The sequence below is a fragment of the Oncorhynchus mykiss genome, chromosome 9, assembly GCF_013265735.2.
Source record: "Oncorhynchus mykiss isolate Arlee chromosome 9, USDA_OmykA_1.1, whole genome shotgun sequence".
Taxonomy (NCBI): domain Eukaryota; kingdom Metazoa; phylum Chordata; class Actinopteri; order Salmoniformes; family Salmonidae; genus Oncorhynchus; species Oncorhynchus mykiss.
The window spans coordinates 78643719-78665845 of record NC_048573.1 but is presented as its reverse complement, the minus strand read 5'-3'; the positions used below and the strand labels follow the sequence as shown (position 1 = coordinate 78665845).

General features: G+C 46.0%; 1 protein-coding gene across 2 annotated transcripts in view; it reads right to left on the bottom strand.

Annotated features, from left to right (window-relative positions):
- Positions 1-22127, bottom strand: part of LOC110516429 (filamin-A) — a 179143-nt gene that overhangs the window by 66638 nt on the left and 90378 nt on the right. For both annotated transcript variants that reach the window (XM_036989132.1, XM_036989133.1), the window contains exons 27-30: positions 21713-21869; positions 7327-7516; positions 470-549; positions 44-211 (exon numbers count right to left, since the gene is read on the bottom strand). In XM_036989132.1, coding sequence (XP_036845027.1) covers positions 44-211; positions 470-549; positions 7327-7516; positions 21713-21869 — 595 coding nt within the window. The remainder of the gene's footprint in view (positions 1-43; positions 212-469; positions 550-7326; positions 7517-21712; positions 21870-22127) is intronic.

The following is a 22127-nucleotide window of genomic DNA, read 5'->3' as shown; positions in this document are numbered from 1 at the left end:
CATACCATGACCAGGAAGGGGCTGTTGGGGATGAGTTACGTACCGTGACCAGGAAGGGGCTGTTGGGGATGAGTTCCCCTCCAAAGCGAACGCAGATACAGTAATCTCCAGGCTGGGGGGCAGTGTAGAAGATATCAAAGGTTCCATCCTCATTCTCCATCACGTCTACATCTAACTCCACCCCTTCTGAGGTACACACACTGCACGTCACCTAGAGAGGAGGGGGGGGGGGGGGGGGGGTAGAAGATATCAAAGGTTCCATCCTCATTCTCCACCACGTCTACATCTACTTATCCATCCTTTATTCACTCTGTTTTTATCAGTTACATTTTTCATTCATCGCAGCGTCACATACAAACCACACGGTGAGGGGAATTACAAAGAACCAGTGCAATACAAGGTCAAGACCTACTACAAACCTAACCCTAACACTAACCCTAACCCTAACCCTAAATCTGTTCATTTTCACCTTTCCTTTTCCAGCAGCCTTTGCATTCACAGTGATGACGGTCTGCTCGCCACTCTGAATGGTCGTACCCACACCAGCCCCTGAGAGAGGTGGAGAGATGGAGAGATGGAGGGATGGATGGAGAGGTAGAGGGATGGAGATATGGAGGGATGGAGAGGGATCGAGAGGTAGAGGGATGGAGAGATGGAGAGGGAAATAGAGTCAGACACAAAGAAAAAGTCTGAGACTCCCTCCCTCCATGTATCATCTCCATGATCCCATGAGCCCTATTCTCCTTAAAGCACTATACAAGTAAGGAACACAATGCCCCCATGCCATCTTCTACTGTTAGACTATATTAGTAGAAAGAAAGAAAGAAAGAAAGAAAGAAAGAAAGAAAGAAAGAAAGAAAGAAAGAAAGAAAGAAAGAAAGAAAGAAAGAAAGAAAGAAAGAGAGATAGAAAGAAAGAAAGAGAGAAAGAGAGAAAGAGAGAAAGAGAGAGAAAGAAAGAAAGAAAGAAAGAGTACACTGTGGCAAACTATTTGACCATGGTCACTCAAAACCTTGGAAAATCCTTGACAAAGTACAGGCTGAGTGATGACAGCCTTGTCATTGAGAAGGCTAGACACAGGAAAACCTAGCTCCCTGTAGAGGAAAGGCTGTGCAACCACTGCACCACAGCAGAACCTGAGACAAGAGCTGCATTTCCTGGCAAAATGTCAAAAATATAAAACAATTAGAGAGTGTCATTTCCCCAAATTTGAAACCCTTATTCAAGGTTTCAAAGACCTCTCTGATGAGAGTAGAGATGAGACCTCTCTGATGAGACCATGAAAACCGAAGAAAACGAACAACAATGACAGACAGTTTGATGAAGAATGCAAAAACCTAATAAATAAATTGAGAAACAATCCAACAAGAAACAGAAAACCTGAGTCTTCACCTTCACTGTCGTGAATCACTAAAACAATACAGAAATACACTACGGAAAAAGAAGGAACAGCATGTCAGAAATCAGCTCAATGTAATTGAAGAATCTATAGACTAACCACTTCTGGGAAAATTGGAAAACTCTAAACAAACACCACAGAGAGTAATCTATCCAAAACGGAAATCGATAGATAGATACATCAATTCTCCAATCTTTTTGGTTCTATAACAAACAACAGACAGCAAAAAAACATATACAAGATCAAATACAAATCTAAAGAATCAACTATTAAAGACAACCCACTGGAATCTCCAGTTCCACTGAATGAACTACAGGACAAAATACAAACCCTCCAACTCCAAAAGGCCTGTGGTGTTGATAGTATCCTCAATGAAATTATAAAATATACAGATAACAAATTCCAATTGGCTATACTTAAACTCTTTAACATCATCCTTAGCTCTGGCATCTTCCCCAATATTTGGAACAAAGAACTGATCACCCCAATCCACAAAAGTGGAGACAAATTTGACGCCAATAACTACCGCAGCAACCTTGGGAAAATCCTCTGCATTATCATTAACAGCAGACTTGTACATTTCCTCAGTGAAAACAATGTACTGAGCAAATGTCTAATTGGCTTTTTACCAAATTACCATACGACAAAACACGTATTCACCCTGCACACCCTAATTGACAAACAAACAAACAAACCAAAACAAAGGCAAAGCCTTCTCATGCTTTGTTGATTTCAAAAAAGCCTTTGACTCAATTTGGCATGAGGGTCTGCTATACAAATTGATGGAATGTGGTGTTGGGGGAAAAACATACAACATTATAAGATCCATGTACACAAACAACAGGTGTGTGATTTAACCTCACTAGGGGGCACTATTTTCACCTCCAGATGAAAAGCGTTCCCAAATTAAACTGCATATTACTCAGGCCCATAAGCAAGGAAATGCATATAATTTGGATAAAAAACACTCTAAAGTTTCCAAAACTGTTAAAATGATGTCTCAGTATAACAGAACTGACATGGCAGGCGAAAACCTGAGAAAAATCCATCCAGGAAGTGGATTTTTTAAAATGTTTGTAGTTCTATGGACTGCCTACACTGTATCCCATGACTTAGGACTCAAATTGTTTCAGGCTTGTATTCTGAAAAATGAGGGAGTAAGACCACTTTGAGTGAGTGGACCCTGGGAAGTCGCCAGACCTGTTTGGTGCGCACGACCGAGAGCACACGTTTCTTGTTTTTCTTTTATATTGACGAAGCAATTGTTCTGTTGAAATATTATTGATTATTATGACTAAAATCAACCTGAGGATTGATTATAAACATAATATTTTGATTTTTCGTCTGCCTGTTTTGACTGCCTTTGAGCCATTGGATTACTGAACAAAACGCGCCAACAAAACTGAGGTTTTTGGATATAAAGAGGGACTTTATCGAACAAAACAAATATTTATTGTGAAACTGGGAGTCTTGTGAGTGCAACCATATGAAGATCATCAAAGTTAAGTGATTAATTTTATCGCTATTTCTGACTTTTGTAACTCCAATACTTGGCTGGTAACTGTTTGTAATGTTTTGTGTGCTTGGCTCTGTCCTCAGATAATATCGGCTTTCACCGTAAAACCTTTTTGAAATCTGACACTGCGGTTGGATAAACAAGAAGTTCATCTTTAAACCGATGTATAACACATGTTTTATGAATATTTATTATGAGTATTTCTGTTCTTGAATTTGGCGCTCTGCAATTTCACTGGATGTTGGCCCGGTGGGACGGTAGTGTTCCACATACCCATAAGAAGTTAAATTGTAAAAAAAACTAATTTCTTCCCACAGGGCCGTGGGTTGAGACGGGATGCAACTTAAGCCCCACCGTCTTCAACATATACAGTGGGGCAAAAAGTATTTAGTCAGCCACCAATTGTGCAAGTTCTACCACTTAAAAAGATGAGAGAGGCCTGTAATTTTCATCATAGGTACACTTCAACTATGACAGACAAAATGAGAAAAAAAATCCAGAAAATCACATTGTAGGATTTTGCAAATTATGGTGGAAAATAAGTATTTGGTCAATAGCAAACGTTTATTTCAATACTTTGTTATATACCCTTTGTTGGCAATGACAGAGGTCATACGTTTTCTGTAAGTCTTCACAAGGTTTTCACACACTGTTGCTGGTATTTTGGCCCATTCCTCCATGCAGATCTCCTCTAGAGCAGTGATGTTTTGGGGCTGTTGCTGGGTAACACAGACTTTCAACTCCCTCCAAAGATTTTCTATGGGGTTGAGATCTGGAGACTGGCTAGGCCACTCCAGGACCTTGAAATGCTTCTTACGAAGCCACTCCTTCATTGCCCGGGCGGTGTGTTTGGGATCATTGTCATGCTGAAAGACCGAGCCACGTTTCATCTTCAATGCCCTTGCTGATGGAAGGAGGTTTTCACTCAAAATCTCACGATACATGGCCCCATTCATTCTTTCCTTTACACGGATCAGTCGTCCTGGTCCCTTTGTAGAAAATCAGCCCCAAAGCATGATGTTTCCACCCCCATGCTTCACAGTAGGTATGGTGTTCTTTGGATGCAACTCAGCATTCTTTGTCCTCCAAACACGACGAGTTGAGTTTTTACCAAAAAGTTATATTTTGGTTTCATCTGACCATATGACATTCTCCCAATCTTCTTCTGGATCATCCAAATGCTCTCTAGCAAACTTCAGACAGGCCTGGACATGTACTGGCTTAAGCAAGGGGACATGTCTGGCACTGCAGGATTTGAGTCCCTGGCGGCGTAGTGTGTTACTGATGGTAGGCTTTGTTACTTTGGTCCCAGCTCTCTGCAGGTCATTCACTAGGTCCTCCTGTGTGGTTCTGGGATTTTTGCTCACCGTTCTTGTGATCATTTTGGTCCCACGGGGTGAGATCTTGCGTGGAGCCCCAGATCGAGGGAGATTATCAGTGGTCTTGTATGTCTTCCATTTCCTAATAATTGCAGATTCAGTCTTCCCAGCCTGGTGCAGGTCTACAATTTTGTTTCTGGTGTCCTTTGACAGCTCTTTGGTCTTGGCCATAGTGGAGTTTGGAGTGTGACTATTTGAGGTTCTGGACAGGTGTCTTTTATACTGACAACAAGTTCAAACAGGTGCCATTAATACAGGTAACAAGTGGAGGACAGAGGAGCCTCTTAAAGAAGAAGTTACAGGTCTCGCCAATTCGTTGATATACAGTGGGGCAAAAAAGTATTTAGTCAGCCACCAATTGTGCAAGTTCTCCCATCCGGGGGTGTCCTCGGATGGGGCCACAGTGTCTCCTGACCCCTCCTGTCTCAGCCTCCAGTATTTATGCTGCAGTAGTTTATGTGTCGGGGGGCTAGGGTCAGTTTGTTATATCTGGAGTACTTCTCCTGTCCTATTCGGTGTCCTGTGTGAATTTAAGTGTGCTCTCTCTAATTCTCTCTTTCTCTCTTTCTTTCTCTCTCTCGGAGGACCTGAGCCCTAGGACCATGCCTCAAGACTACCTGACATGATGACTCCTTGCTGTCCCCAGTCCACCTGGCCGTGCTGCTGCTCTAGTTTCAACTGTTCTGCCTTATTATTATTGGACCATGCTGGTCATTTATGAACATTTGAACATCTTGGCCATGTTCTGTTATAATCTCCACCCGGCACAGCCAGAAGAGGACTGGACACCCCTCATAGCCTGGTTCCTCTCTAGGTTTCTTCCTAGGTTTTGGCCTTTCTAGGGAGTTTTTCCTAGCCACTGTGCTTCTTCACCTGCATTGCTTGCTGTTTGGGGTTTTAGGCTGGGTTTCTGTACAGCCCTTTGAGATATCAGCTGATGTAAGGGCTATATAAATACATTTGATTTGATTTGATGATCTAAGTGTTCTTACCCAGAGACGGAACCAGACCAGACCAGACTAGTGGATCTATCTTCTAAGTGTTCTTACCCAGAGACGGAACCAGACCAGACCAGACTCGTGGATATATACCATCTAAGTGTTCTTACCCAGAGACGGAACCAGACCAGACCAGACTCGTGGATATATACCATCTAAGTGTTCTTACCCAGAGACGGAACCAGACCAGACCAGACTCGTGGATATACCATCTAAGTGTTCTTACCCAGAGACAGAACCAGACCAGACCAGACTCGTGGATATATACCATCTAAGTGTTCTTATCCAGAGACGGAACCAGACCAGACCAGACTCGTGGATATACCATCTAAGTGTTCTTACCCAGAGACAGAACCAGACCAGACCAGACTCGTGGATATATACCATCTAAGTGTTCTTACCCAGAGACGGAACCAGACCAGACCAGACTCGTGGATATATACCATCTAAGTGTTCTTATCCAGAGACGGAACCAGACCAGACTCGTGGATATACCATCTAAGTGTTCTTACCCAGAGACGGAACCAGACCAGACCAGACTCGTGGATATATACCATCTAAGTGTTCTTACCCAGAGACGGAACCAGACCAGACCAGACTTGTGGATATATACCATCTAAGTGTTCTTACCCAGAGACGGAACCAGACCAGACCAGACTCGTGGATATACCATCTAAGTGTTCTTACCCAGAGACGGAACCAGACCAGACCAGACTTGTGGATATATACCATCTAAGTGTTCTTACCCAGAGACGGAACCAGACCAGACTTGTGGATATATACCATCTAAGTGTTCTTACCCAGAGACGGAACCAGACCAGACCAGACTCATGGATATACCATCTAAGTGTTCTTACCCAGAGACGGAACCAGACCAGACCAGACTCGTGGATATACCATCTAAGTGTTCTTACCCAGAGACGGAACCAGACCAGACCAGACTCGTGGATATACCATCTAAGTGTTCTTACCCAGAGACGGAACCAGACCAGACCAGACTCGTGGATATACCATCTAAGTGTTCTTACCCAGAGACGGAACCAGACCAGACCAGACTCGTGGATATACCATCTAAGTGTTCTTACCCAGAGACAGAACTAGACCAGACCAGACTCGTGGATATATACCATCTAAGTGTTCTTACCCAGAGACGGAACTAGACCAGACCAGACTCGTGGATATATACCATCTAAGTGTTCTTACCCAGAGACGGAACTAGACCAGACCAGACTCGTGGATATACCATCTAAGTGTTCTTACCCAGGCAGTGGCCTACGATTGACACTGAGAAAGAGAAGGGTGGAAGCAGGGGAGCGAAACAGTGACAAAAACAATGAGAGGCAACAACTGGTGCTCCAAACGGAGGGATGAAGCAAATGTGGAGGAGGAGTGGAGGAGGAAGGAGGGGAGGAGGAAGGAGGGGAGGAGGAGTGGAGGGGAGGGAGGAGGAAAGGAGGAGGGGGGTGAGGAGGGGAGGAGGAGGAGTGGAGGAGGGGAGGGAGGAGGAGTGAAGGAGGGGAGGAGGAGGGGAGGAGGAGGGGAGGAGGAGGGGAGGAAGAAGGGAGGAGGGGAGGAGGAGGGGAGGAGGAAGGGAGAAGGGGGAGGAGGAAGCAAATGTGAAGGAGGAGTGAAGGAGGGGAGGAGGAGTGGAGGAGCAGGGGAGGGGAGGTAGGAGGAAGGGAGGAGGGTAGGAGGAAGGGAGGAGGAAGGGAGGAGGGGGGTGAGGTGGGTGGGTGAAGAGGAGGAGGAGGTAGGGAGGAGGAGGGGAGGAGGAAGGGAGGAGGGGAGGAGGAGGGGAGGAGGGGAGGAGGAAGGGAGGAGGAAGGGAGGAGAGGGGTGAGGAGGGGAGGAGGAAGGGAGGAGAAGGGGAGGAAAGGAGGGAGGAGGAAGGGAGGAGGAAGGGAGGAGGGGGATGAGGAGGGGAGGAGGAAGGTAGTAGGAAGGGAGTGTATGTGGTATGTGTATGTGGGGTGGAGGGCACACTAATGCACAAATAATCAATCAATACAGTTACGTACAATCGGTGTGTCCTACCTGTGACGGTACACTTGCTGGCGTCTCCATTAGGTAGAGCCCTGACGTGGTACGGGGAGTAAGGGATCTCGTCCCCTCCATACTTTATCAGCACGGTGTAACGACCCACCATGTCAGGTACATATGATACCAGATAGGTCCCGTCCTGGTTGTCACAGACACTGGCCTTCTTAGGCTTCCCCTCTGGGTCCTGGAGACAGTCACCATGGAAACAGACAGTCAGATTACATCGAAACAGTCCGACAGATGAGGTCACCATGAAGATGAGACAGACACACTATAGGCTAGCCCGCCCATAACCTTGGTAAGCATACCATCTCCTACACCTGGCTAAAACCCTTAAATACAGTGGGATTAGATGTATTGGTAGGTTAGGACTCAGACATAGTGGGATTATATGTATTGGTAGGTTAGGACTCTTAGACATAGTGGGAGTAGATGTATTGGTAGGTTAGGACTCTTAGACATAGTGGGAGTAGATGTATTGGTAGGTTAGGACTCTTAGACATAGTGGGAGTAGATGTATTGGTAGGTTAGGACTCTTAGACATAGTGGGAGTAGATGTATTGGTAGGTTAGGATGTAGACATAGTGGGAGTAGATGTATTGGTAGGTTAGGACTCTTAGATATAGTGGGAGTAGATGTACTGGTAGGTTAGGATGTAGACATAGTGGGATTAGATGTATTGGTAGGTTAGGACTCTTAGACATAGTGGGATTAGATGTATTTATTTTTTTTTATTTTTACCTTTATTTAACCAGGCAAGTCAGTTAAGAACAAATTCTTATTTTCAATGACGGCCTGGGAACAGTGGGTTAACTGCCTGTTCAGGGGCAGAACGACAGATTTGTACCTTGTCAGCTCGGGGGTTTGAACTCGCAACCTTCCGGTTACTAGTCCAACGCTCTAACCACTAGGCTACCCTGCCGCCCCATGTATTGGTAGGTTAGGACTCTTAGACATAGTGGGAGTAGATGTATTGGTAGGTTAGGACTCTTAGACATAGTGGGAGTAGATGTATTGGTAGGTTAGGACTCTTAGACATAGTGGGAGTAGATGTATTGGTAGGTTAGGACTCTTAGACATAGTGGGAGTAGATGTATTGGTAGGTTAGGACTCTTAGACATAGTGGGACTAGATGTATTGGTAGGTTAGGACTCTTAGACATAGTGGGAGTAGATGTATTGGTAGGTTAGGACTCTTAGACATAGTGGGAGTAGATGTATTGGTAGGTTAGGATGTAGACATGGTGGGAGTAGATGTATTGGTAGGATAGGACTCTTAGACATAGTGGGAGTAGATGTATTGGTAGGTTAGGACTCTTAGACATAGTGGGAGTAGATGTATTGGTAGGTTAGGATGTAGACATAGTGGGAGTAGATGTATTGGTAGGATAGGACTCTTAGACATAGTGGGAGTAGATGTATTGGTAGGTTAGGACTCTTAGACATAGTGGGAGTAGATGTATTGGTAGGTTAGGACTCTTAGACATAGTGGGAGTAGATGTATTGGTAGGCTAGGACTCTTAGACATAGTGGGACTAGATGTATTGGTAGGTTAGGACTCTTAGACATAGTGGGAGTAGATGTATTGGTAGGTTAGGACTCTTAGACATAGTGGGAGTAGATGTATTGGTAGGTTAGGACTCTTAGACATAGTGGGAGTAGATGTATTGGTAGGTTAGGACTCTTAGACATAGTGGGAGTAGATGTATTGGTAGGTTAGGATGTAGACATAGTGGGAATAGATGTATTGGCAGGTTAGGACTCTTAGACATAGTGGGAGTAGATGTATTGGTAGGTTAGGATGTAGACATAGTGGGAGTAGATGTATTGGTAGGATAGGACTCTTAGACATAGTGGGAGTAGATGTATTGGTAGGTTAGGACTCTTAGACATAGTGGGAGTAGATGTATTGGTAGGATAGGACTCTTAGACATAGTGGGAGTAGATGTATTGGTAGGTTAGGACTCTTAGACATAGTGGGAGTAGATGTATTGGTAGGTTAGGACTCTTAGACATAGTGGGAGTAGATGTATTGGTAGGTTAGGATGTAGACATAGTGGGATTAGATGTATTGGCAGGTTAGGACTCTTAGACATAGTGGGAGTAGATGTATTGGTAGGTTAGGATGTAGACATAGTGGGAGTAGATGTATTGGTAGGATAGGACTCTTAGACATAGTGGGAGTAGATGTATTGGAAGGTTAGGACTCTTAGACATAGTGGGATTAGATGTATTGGTAGGTTAGGACTCTTAGACATAGTGGGAGTAGATGTATTGGTAGGTTAGGACTCTTAGACATAGTGGGAGTAGATGTATTGGTAGGTTAGGATGTAGACATAGTGGGAGTAGATGTATTGGTAGGATAGGACTCTTAGACATAGTGGGAGTAGATGTATTGGTAGGTTAGGACTCTTAGACATAGTGGGAGTAGATGTATTGGTAGGATAGGACTCTTAGACATAGTGGGAGTAGATGTATTGGTAGGTTAGGACTCTTAGACATAGTGGGAGTAGATGTATTGGTAGGTTAGGACTCTTAGACATAGTGGGAGTAGATGTATTGGTAGGTTAGGATGTAGACATAGTGGGATTAGATGTATTGGTAGGATAGGACTCTTAGACATAGTGGGAGTAGATGTATTGGAAGGTTAGGACTCTTAGACATAGTGGGATTAGATGTATTGGTAGGTTAGGACTCTTAGACATAGTGGGAGTAGATGTATTGGTAGGTTAGGACTCTTAGACATAGTGGGAGTAGATGTATTGGTAGGTTAGGACTCTTAGACATAGTGGGATTAGATGTATTGGTAGGTTAGGATGTAGACATAGTGGGAGTAGATGTATTGGTAGGATAGGACTCTTAGACATGGTGGGAGTAGATGTATTGGTAGGTTAGGACTCTTAGACATAGTGGGAGTAGATGTATTGGTAGGTTAGGATGTAGACATAGTGGGAGTAGATGTATTGGTAGGTTAGGACTCTTAGACATAGTGGGAGTAGATGTATTGGTAGGTTAGGATGTAGACATAGTGGGAGTAGATGTATTGGTAGGATAGGACTCTTAGACATAGTGGGAGTAGATGTATTGGTAGGTTAGGACTCTTAGACATAGTGGGAGTAGATGTATTGGTAGGTTAGGATGTAGACATAGTGGGAGTAGATGTATTGGTAGGATAGGACTCTTAGACATAGTGGGAGTAGATGTATTGGTAGGTTAGGACTCTTAGACATAGTGGGAGTAGATGTATTGGTAGGTTAGGACTCTTAGACATAGTGGGAGTAGATGTATTGGTAGGTTAGGATGTAGACATAGCGGGATTAGATGTATTGGCAGGTTAGGACTCTTAGACATAGTGGGAGTAGATGTATTGGTAGGTTAGGATGTAGACATAGTGGGAGTAGATGTATTGGTAGGTTAGGACTCTTAGACATAGTGGGAGTAGATGTATTGGTAGGTTAGGATGTAGACATAGTGGGAGTAGATGTATTGGTAGGTTAGGACTCTTAGACATAGTGGGAGTAGATGTATTGGTAGGTTAGGACTCTTAGACATAGTGGGAGTAGATGTATTGGTAGGTTAGGACTCTTAGACATAGTGGGAGTAGATGTATTGGTAGGTTAGGACTCTTAGACATAGTGGGAATAGATGTATTGGTAGGTTAGGATGTAGACATAGTGGGAGTAGATGTATTGGTAGGATAGGACTCTTAGACATAGTGGGAGTAGATGTATTGGTAGGTTAGGACTCTTAGACATAGTGGGAGTAGATGTATTGGTAGGTTAGGATGTAGACATAGTGGGAGTAGATGTATTGGTAGGTTAGGACTCTTAGACATAGTGGGAGTAGATGTATTGGTAGGTTAGGACTCTTAGACATAGTGGGAGTAGATGTATTGGTAGGTTAGGACTCTTAGACATAGTGGGAGTAGATGTATTGGTAGGTTAGGACTCTTAGACATAGTGGGAGTAGATGTATTGGTAGGTTAGGATGTAGACATAGTGGGAGTAGATGTATTGGTAGGTTAGGACTCTTAGACATAGTGGGAGTAGATGTATTGGTAGGATAGGGCTCTTAGATATAGTGGGAGTAGATGTATTGGTAGGTTAGGACTCTTAGACATAGTGGGAGTAGATGTATTGGTAGGTTAGGACTCTTAGACATAGTGGGAGTAGATGTATTGGTAGGTTAGGACTCTTAGACATAGTGGGAGTAGATGTATTGGTAGGTTAGGATGTAGACATAGTGGGAGTAGATGTATTGGTAGGATAGGACTCTTAGACATAGTGGGAGTAGATGTATTGGTAGGTTAGGACTCTTAGACATAGTGGGAGTAGATGTATTGGTAGGTTAGGATGTAGACATAGTGGGAGTAGATGTATTGGTAGGTTAGGACTCTTAGACATAGTGGGAGTAGATGTATTGGTAGGTTAGGACTCTTAGACATAGTGGGAGTAGATGTATTGGTAGGTTAGGATGTAGACATAGTGGGAGTAGATGTATTGGTAGGTTAGGACTCTTAGACATAGTGGGAGTAGATGTATTGGTAGGATAGGGCTCTTAGATATAGTGGGAGTAGATGTATTGGTAGGTTAGGACTCTTAGACATAGTGGGAGTAGATGTATTGGTAGGTTAGGACTCTTAGACATAGTGGGAGTAGATGTATTGGTAGGTTAGGATGTAGACGTAGTGGGATTAGATGTATTGGCAGGTTAGGACTCTTAGACATAGTGGGAGTAGATGTATTGGTAGGTTAGGATGTAGACATAGTGGGAGTAGATGTATTGGTAGGTTAGGACTCTTAGACATAGTGGGATTAGATGTATTGGTAGGTTAGGACTCTTAGACATAGTGGGAGTAGATGTATTGGTAGGTTAGGACTCTTAGACATAGTGGGAGTAGATGTATTGGTAGGTTAGGAATCTTAGACATATTGGGAGTAGATGTATTGGTAGGATAGGACTCTTAGACATAGTGGGATTAGATGTATTGGTAGGTGAGGACTCTTAGACATAGTGGGAGTAGATGTATTGGTAGGTTAGGATGTAGACATAGTGGGAGTAGATGTATTGGTAGGTTAGGACTCTTAGACATAGTGGGAGTAGATGTATTGGTAGGTTAGGATGTAGACATAGTGGGAGTAGATGTATTGGTAGGATAGGACTCTTAGACATAGTGGGAGTAGATTTATTGGTAGGTTAGGACTCTTAGACATAGTGGGAGTAGATGTATTGGTAGGTTAGGACTCTTAGACATAGTGGGAGTAGATGTATTGGTAGGTTAGGATGTAGACATAGTGGGAGTAGATGTATTGGTAGGTTAGGACTCTTAGACATAGTGGGAGTAGATCTATTGGTAGGATAGGGCTCTTAGATATAGTGGGAGTAGATGTATTGGTAGGTTAGGACTCTTAGACATAGTGGGAGTAGATGTATTGGTAGGTTAGGACTCTTAGACATAGTGGGAGTAGATGTATTGGTAGGTTAGGATGTAGACGTAGTGGGATTAGATGTATTGGCAGGTTAGGACTCTTAGACATAGTGGGAGTAGATGTATTGGTAGGTTAGGATGTAGACATAGTTTGAGTAGATGTATTGGTAGGTTAGGACTCTTAGACATAGTGGGATTAGATGTATTGGTAGGTTAGGACTCTTAGACATAGTGGGAGTAGATGTATTGGTAGGTTAGGAATCTTAGACATATTGGGAGTAGATGTATTGGTAGGATAGGACTCTTAGACATAGTGGGATTAGATGTATTGGTAGGTGAGGACTCTTAGACATAGTGGGAGTAGATGTATTGGTAGGTTAGGATGTAGACATAGTGGGAGTAGATGTATTGGTAGGTTAGGACTCTTAGACATAGTGGGAGTAGATGTATTGGTAGGTTAGGATGTAGACATAGTGGGAGTAGATGTATTGGTAGGATAGGACTCTTAGACATAGTGGGAGTAGATTTATTGGTAGGTTAGGACTCTTAGACATAGTGGGAGTAGATGTATTGGTAGGTTAGGACTCTTAGACATAGTGGGAGTAGATGTATTGGTAGGTTAGGATGTAGACATAGTGGGAGTAGATGTATTGGTAGGTTAGGACTCTTAGACATAGTGGGAGTAGATCTATTGGTAGGATAGGACTCTTAGACATAGTGGGAGTAGATGTATTGGTAGGTTAGGACTCTTAGACATAGTGGGAGTAGATGTATTGGTAGGTTAGGACTCTTATACATAGTGGGAGTAGATGTATTGGTAGGTTAGGACTCTTAGACATAGTGGGATTAGATGTATTGGTAGGTTAGGACTCATAGACATAGTGGGAGTAGATGTATTGGTAGGTTAGGATGTAGACATAGTGGGAGTAGATGTATTGGTAGGTTAGGACTCTTAGACATAGTGGGAGTAGATGTATTGGTAGGTTAGGACTCTTAGACATAGTGGGAGTAGATGTATTGGTAGGTTAGGATGTAGACATAGTGGGAGTAGATGTATTGGTAGGTTAGGACTCTTAGACATAGTGGGAGTAGATGTATTGGTAGGTTAGGACTCTTAGACATAGTGGGAGTAGATGTATTGGTAGGTTAGGACCCTTAGACATAGTGGGAGTAGATGTATTGGTAGGTTAGGACTCTTAGACATAGTGGGAGTAGATGTATTGGTAGGTTAGGACTCTTATACATAGTGGGAGTAGATGTATTGGTAGGTTAGGACTCTTAGACATGGTGGGTTTAGATGTATTGGTAGGTTAGGACTCTTAGACATAGTGGGAGTAGGTGTATTGGTAGGTTAGGACTCTTAGACATAGTGGGAGTAGATGTATTGGTAGGTTAGGACTCTTAGACATAGTGGGAGTAGATGTATTGGTAGGTTAGGACTCTTAGACATAGTGGGAGTAGGTGTATTGGTAGGTTAGGACTCTTAGACATAGTGGGAGTAGATGTATTGGTAGGTTAGGACTCTTAGACATAGTGGGAGTAGATGTATTGGTAGGTTAGGATGTAGACATAGTGGGAGTAGATGTATTGGTAGGTTAGGACTCTTAGACATAGTGGGAGTAGATGTATTGTTAGGTTAGGATTTAGACATAGTGGGAGTAGATGTATTGGTAGGTTAGGACTCTTAGACATATTGGGAATAGATGTATTGGTAGGTTAGGCCTCTTAGACACGGTAAATTACATTTTAATGGCATCTGACCGAGGCTCTGCATCTGTCCTCGTGCTCCTAGACCTTAGTGCTGCTTTTGATACCATCGATCACCACATTCTTTTGGAGAGATTGGAAACCCAAATTGGTCTACACGGACAAGTTCTGACCTGGTTTAGATCTTATCTGTCGGAAAGATATCAGTTTGTCTCTGTGAATAGTTTGTCCTCTGACAAATCAACTGTAAATTTGGGTTTTCCTCAAGGTTCCGTTTTAGGACCACTATTGTTTTCACTATATATTTTACCTCTTGGGGATGTTATTCGAAAACATAATGTTAACTTTCACTGCTATGCGGATGACACACAGCTGTACATTTCAATTAAACATGGTGAAGCCCCAAAATTGCCCTTGCTAGAAGAATGTGTTTCAGACATAAGGAAGTGGATGGCTGCAAACTTTCTACTTTTAAACTCAGACAAAACAGAGATGCTTGTTCTAGGTCCCAAGAAACAAAGAGATCTTCTGTTGAATCTGACAATTAATCTTAATGGTTGTACAGTCGTCTCAAATAAAACTGTGAAGGACCTCGGCGTTACTCTGGACCCTGATCTCTCTTTTGAAGAACATATCAAGACAATTTCAAGGACAGCTTTTTTCCATCTACGTAACATTGCAAAAATCAGAAACTTTCTGTCCAAAAATGATGCAGAAAAATTAATCCATGCTTTTGTCACTTCTAGGTTAGACTACTGCAATGCTCTACTTTCCAGCTACCTGGATAAAGCACTAAATAAACTTCAGTTAGTGCTAAATACGGCTGCTAGAATCCTGACTAGAACCAAAAAAATTGATCATATTACTCCAGTGCTAGCCTATCTACACTGGCTTCCTGTCAAAGCAAGGGCTGATTTCAAGGTTTTACTGCTAACCTACAAAGCATTACATGGGCTTGCTCCTACCTATCTCTCTGATTTGGTCCTGCCGTACATACCTACACGTACGCTACGGTCACAAGACGCAGGCCTCCTAATTGTCCCTAGAATTTCTAAGCAAACAGCTGGAGGCAGGGCTTTCTCCTATAGAGCTCCATTTTTATGGAACGGTCTGCCTACCCATGTCAGAGACGCAAACTCGGTCTCAACCTTTAAGTCTCTACTGAAGACTCATCTCTTCAGTGGGTCATATGATTGAGTGTAGTCTGGCCCAGGAGTGGGAGGGTGAACGGAAAGGCTCTGGAGCAACGAACCGCCCTTGCTGTCTCTGCCTGGCCGGTTCCCCTCTTTCCACTGGGATTCTCTGCCTCTAACCCTATTACAGGGGCTGAGTCACTGGCTTACTGGGGCTCTCTCATGCCGTCCCTGGAGGGGGTGCGTCACCTGAGTGGGTTGAGTCACTGATGTGACCCCCCCCCCCCCCCCCCCCTTTGGGTTGTGCCGTGGCGGAGGTCTTTGTGGGCTATACTCAGCCTTGTCTCAGGATGGTAAGTTGGTGGTTGAAGATATCCCTCTAGTGGTGTGGGGGCTGTGCTTTGGCAAAGTGGGTGGGGTTATATCCTTCCTGTTTGGCCCTGTCCGGGGGTGTCCTTGGAGTGGGCCACAGTGTCTCCTGACCCCTCCTGTCTCAGCCTCCAGTATTTATGCTGCAGTAGTAGTTTATGTGTCGGGGGGCTAGGTTCAGTTTGTTATATCTGGAGTACTTCTCCTGTCCTATTCGGTGTCCTGTGTGAATCTAGGTGTGCGTTCTTTAATTCTCTCCTTCATTCTTTCTCTCTCTCGGAGGACCTGAGCCCTAGGACCATGCCCCAGGACTACCTGACATGATGACTCCTTGCTGTCCCCAGTCCACCTGGCTGTGCTGCTGCTCCAGTTTCAACTGTTCTGCCTTAATATTATTCGACCATGCTGGTCATTTATGAACATGTCATGTATTGTCATGTTGTGTCTTTCTGTCCTTTCCTTTCACCCTGTCTCCCTCTGCTGGTCGTATTAGGTTACCTTTTCTCCCCCGCTTTCCCCCAGCTGTTCCTTGTCTCCTCTGACTACCTCATCCACCCCTTTTCCCACCTGTTCCCTTTTTCCCTCTGATTAGGTCCCTATATCTCTCTCTGTTTCTGCTCCTGTCTTTGTCTTTGTCGGATTCTTGTTTGTTGTGTTTCATGCCTGAACCAGACTATCGTCATGTTTGCTGTAACCTTGTCCTGTCCTGTCGGAATCTGCCGGTCTATCTGAGCCTACCTATGTTTGGTTATTAAAGAAGCTCTGTTTAAGTTAATTCGCTTTTGGGTCCTCATTCACTCACCGTAACAGAAGAATCCGACCAAGAATGGACCCAGCGACTTCGGATCCTCTCCACTCAGCCGTCGGGATCCAGGGAGCGATGCTAGGCAGACACGAGCAGGAATTGTCTGCTGCTCGACATGCCGTTGAGACCCTGGCCACCCAAGTCTCCAACCTCACAGAACAGGTTCACCATCTCTGCCTCGATCCACCGGCCACTTCCAGGGCTTTCGAATCTCCGGAGCCCAGAATCAATAACCCGCCGTGTTACTCTGGGGAGCCCACTGAATGCCGCTCGTTCCTCACCCAGTGTGATATTGTGTTTTCTCTCCAGCCCAACACTTACGCCAGGAGCACTGCTCGTGTCGCCTACGTCATATCTCTCCTTACTGGACGGGCTCGTGAGTGGGGCACGGCAATCTGGGAGGCAAGGGCTGAGTGTACTAACCAGTATCAGGACTTTAAGGAGGAGATGATACGGGTTTTTGATCGATCTGTTTTTGGGGAGGAGGCTTCCAGGGCCCTGTCTTCCCTATGTCAAGGCAATCGATCCATAACAGACTACTCTATTGAGTTTCGCACTCTTGCTGCCTCCAGTGGCTGGAACGAGCCGGCCTTGCTCGCTCGTCTTCTGGAGGGTCTCCGCGCAGAGGTAAAGGATGAGATTCTCTCCCGGGAGGTTCCTTCCAGCGTGGATTCCTTGATTGAACTCGCTATTCGCATTGAGCGACGGGTTGATCTTCGTCACCGAGCTCGTGGAAAGGAGCTCGCGCTCTCCGTTGCCCCCCTCTCCGCATCACTACCATCTTCCTCTGCCGGCTCGGGAGCTGAGCCTATGCAGCTGGGAGGTATCCGCATCTCGACTGAGGAGAGGGAACGGAGAATCACCAACCGCCTCTATTGCGGTTCTGCTGGTCATTTTGTCACTTCATGTCCAGTAAAAGCCAGAGCTCATCAGTAAGCGGAGGGCTACTGGTGAGCGCTACTACTCCTGTCTCTCCTTCAAGATCCTGCACTACCTTGTCGGTCCATCTACGCTGGACCGGTTCGTCAGCTTCCTGCAGTGCCTTAATAGACTCTGGGGCGGAGGGCTGTTTTATGGACGAGACCTGGGCTCGGGAACATGACATTCCTCTCAGACAGTTAAGGGAGTCCACGGCCTTGTTCGCCCTGGATGGTAGTCCTCTCCCCAGGATTCAGCGTGAGACGCTACCTTTAACCCTCACTGTTTCTGGTAATCATAGCGAAACCATTTCTTTTTTAATTTTTCGTTCACCTTTTACACCTGTTGTTTTGGGCCATCCCTGGCTAGTTTGTCATAATCCTTCCATTAATTGGTCTAGTAATTCTATCCTCTCCTGGAACGTCTCTTGTCATGTGAAATGTTTAATGTCTGCTATCCCTCCTGTTTCCTCTGTCTCTTCTTCACAGGAGGAGCCTGGTGATTTGACAGGGGTGCCGGAGGAATATCACGATCTGCGCACGGTGTTCAGTCGGTCCAGGGCCACCTCTCTTCCTCCACACCGGTCGTATGATTGTAGTATTGATCTCCTTCCGGGAACCACTCCCCCCCGGGGTAGACTATACTCTCTGTCGGCTCCCGAACGTAAGGCTCTCGAGGATTATTTGTCTGTAGCTCTTGACGCCGGTACCATAGTCCCCTCCTCCTCTCCCGCCGGAGCGGGGGTTTTTTTTGTCAAGAAGAAGGACGGGTCTCTGCGCCCCTGCATAGATTATCGAGGGCTGAATGACATAACAGTGAAGAATCGTTATCCGCTTCCTCTTATGTCTTCAGCCTTCGAGATCCTGCAGGGAGCCAGGTTTTTCACTAAGTTGGACCTTCGTAACGCTTACCATCTCGTGCGCATCAGGGAGGGGGACGAGTGGAAGACGGCGTTTAACACTCCGTTAGGGCACTTTGAATACCGGGTTCTTCCTTTCGGCCTCGCTAACGCTCCAGCTGTCTTTCAGGCATTAGTCAATGATGTCCTGAGAGACATGCTGAACATCTTTGTTTTCGTTTACCTTGACGATATCCTGATTTTTTCACCGTCACTCCAGATTCATGTTCAGCACGTTCGACGTGTCCTCCAGCGCCTTTTAGAGAATTGTCTTTTTGTGAAGGCTGAGAAGTGCACTTTTCATGCCTCCTCCGTCACATTTCTCGGTTCTGTTATTTCCGCTGAAGGCATTAAGATGGATCCCGCTAAGGTCCAAGCTGTCATTGATTGGCCCGCCCCTAAGTCACGCATCGAGCTGCAGCGCTTTCTCGGCTTCGCGAACTTCTATCGTCGTTTCATCCGTAATTTCGGTCAGGTGGCAGCTCCTCTCACAGCCCTTACTTCTGTCAAGACGTGCTTTAAGTGGTCCGTTTCCGCCCAGGGAGCTTTTGATCTCCTCAAGAATCGTTTTACATCCGCTCCTATCCTTGTTACACCTGACGTCTCTAGACAGTTCGTTGTCGAGGTTGACGCGTCAGAGGTGGGCGTGGGAGCCATTCTTTCTCAGCGCTCCCTCTCTGACGACAAGGTCCACCCATGCGCGTATTTTTCTCATCGCCTGTCGCCGTCGGAACGTACTATGATGTGGGAAACCGCGAACTGCTCGCCATCCGGTTAGCCCTAGGCGAATGGCGACAGTGGTTGGAGGGGGCGACCGTTCCTTTTGTCGTTTGGACTGACCATAGGAACCTTGAGTACATCCGTTCTGCCAAACGACTTAATGCGCGTCAGGCGCGTTGGGCGCTGTTTTTCGCTCGTTTCGAGTTCGTGATTTCTTATCGTCCGGGCTCTAAGAACACCAAGCCTGATGCTTTATCTCGTCTCTTCAGTTCTTCAGTAGCCTCCACTGACCCCGAGGGGATTCTCCCTGAGGGGCGTGTTGTCGGGTTGACTGTCTGGGGAATTGAGAGGCAGGTAAAGCAAGCGCTCACTCACACTCCGTCGCCGCGCGCTTGTCCTAGGAACCTTCTTTTCGTTCCCGTTCCTACTCGTCTGGCCGTTCTTCAGTGGGCTCACTCTGCCAAGTTAGCCGGCCACCCTGGCGTTCGGGGTACGCTTGCTTCCATTCGCCAGCGTTTTTGGTGGCCCACCCGGGAGCATGACACGCGTCGTTTCGTGGCTGCTTGTTCGGTCTGCGCGCAGACTAAGTCTGGTAACTCTCCTCCTGCCGGCCGTCTCAGGCCGCTTCCCATTCCCTCTCGACCGTGGTCTCACATCGCCTTAGATTTTGTCACCGGACTGCCTTCGTCAGCGGGGAAGACTGTTATTCTTACGGTTGTCGATAGGTTCTCTAAGGCGGCTCATTTCATTCCCCTTGCTAAGCTTCCTTCTGCTAAAGAGACGGCACAAATCATCATCGAGAATGTTTTCAGAATTCATGGCCTTCCGTCAGACGTCGTTTCGGACAGAGGTCCGCAATTCACGTCTCAATTTTGGAGGGAGTTTTGCCGTTTGATTGGGGCTTCCGTCAGTCTCTCTTCCGGCTTTCACCCCCAGTCTAACGGTCAAGCAGAACGGGCCAATCAGACTATTGGTCGCATCTTACGCAGTCTTTCTTTTCGCAACCCTGCGTCTTGGTCAGAACAGCTCCCCTGGGCAGAATACGCCCACAACTCGCTTCCTTCGTCTGCGACCGGGCTATCTCCTTTTCAGAGTAGCCTCGGGTACCAGCCTCCGCTGTTCTCATCTCAGTTCGCCGAGTCCAGCGTCCCCTCCGCTCAGGCTTTTGTCCAACGCACCTGGAAGAGGGTCAGGTCTGCACTTTGCCGTTATAGGACGCAGACTGTGAGGGCTGAACTAAGAGTCCTAGATATTGTCGCGGTCAGAGAGTTTGGCTCTCCACTCAGAACCTTCCCCTTAAGACGGCTTCTCGCAAGTTGACCCCGCGGTTCATTGGTCCGTTCCGTATTTCTCGGGTCATTAATCCTGTCGCAGTTCGACTTCTTCTTCCGCGATACCTTCGTCGCGTCCACCCGGTCTTCCATGTCTCCTGTATCAAGCCCGTTCTTCGCGCCCCCGCTCGTCTCCCCCCCCCCCCCCCCATCCTTGTCGAGGGCGCACCCATCTACAGGGTCCGCAGGATTTTGGACATGCGTCCTCGGGGCCGTGGTCACCAGTACCTCGTAGATTGGGAGGGGTACGGTCCTGAGGAGAGGAGTTGGGTTCCCTCTCGGGACGTGCTGGACCGTGCGCTGATCGAGGATTTCCTCCGTTGCCGCCAGGTTTCCTCCTCGAGTGCGCCAGGAGGCGCTCGGTGAGTGGGGGGGTACTGTCATGTATTGTCATGTTGTGTCTTTCTGTCCTTTCCTTTCACCCTGTCTCCCTCTGCTGGTCGTATTAGGTTACCTTTTCTCCCCCGCTTTCCCCCAGCTGTTCCTTGTCTCCTCTGACTACCTCATCCACCCCTTTTCCCACCTGTTCCCTTTTTCCCTCTGATTAGGTCCCTATATCTCTCTCTGTTTCTGCTCCTGTCTTTGTCGGATTCTTGTTTGTTGTGTTTCATGCCTGAACCAGACTATCGTCATGTTTGCTGTAACCTTGTCCTGTCCTGTCGGAATCTGCCGGTCTATCTGAGCCTACCTATGTTTGGTTATTAAAGAAGCTCTGTTTAAGTTAATTCGCTTTTGGGTCCTCATTCACTCACCGTAACAGAACATTTGAACATCTTGGCCATGTTCTGTTATAATCTCCACCCGGCACAGCCAGAAGAGGACTGGCCACCCCACATAGCCTGGTTCCTCTCTAGGTTTCTTCCTAGGTTTTGGCCTTTCTAGGGAGTTTTTCCTAGCCACCGTCCTTCTACACCTGCATTGCTTGCTGTTTGAGGTTTTAGGCTGGGTTTCTGTACAGAACTTTGAGATATCAGCTGATGTACGAAGGGCTATATAAATACATTTGATTTGATTTGATTTAGACATAGTGGGAGGAAATGTATTTGTTGGCCTCTTTATTGACAGGACTCACAGTGATCTGCACAGCAAGCAGCCCCATTCCTGCATCCTTGACGTCGATGGTGAACTCGACAGGCAGAGAGGCGGGCACTCCATTGGTGTTGAGACCGGGACCGCTGGCGTGCACCTTACTGGCATCATGGGTAGGCAACACCTGCACCGTGTAGGGACTGGGGGGGTGCAGTGTCAAAACTGTGTTTGTGTGTTGCCTGTGTATGTGTTACCTGTGTATGTGTTACCTGTGTGTGTGAGTGTTGCCTTTGTGTGTGTGTGTGTGTGTGTGTGTGTGTGTGTGTGTGTGTGTGTGTGTGTGTGTGTGTGTTGCCTATGTCTGTGTTACCTATGTGTGTGTATGTGTGTGTTACGTATGTGTGTGTGTGTGTGTGTGTGTGTGTGTGTGTGTGTGTGTGTGTGTGTGTGTGTGTGTG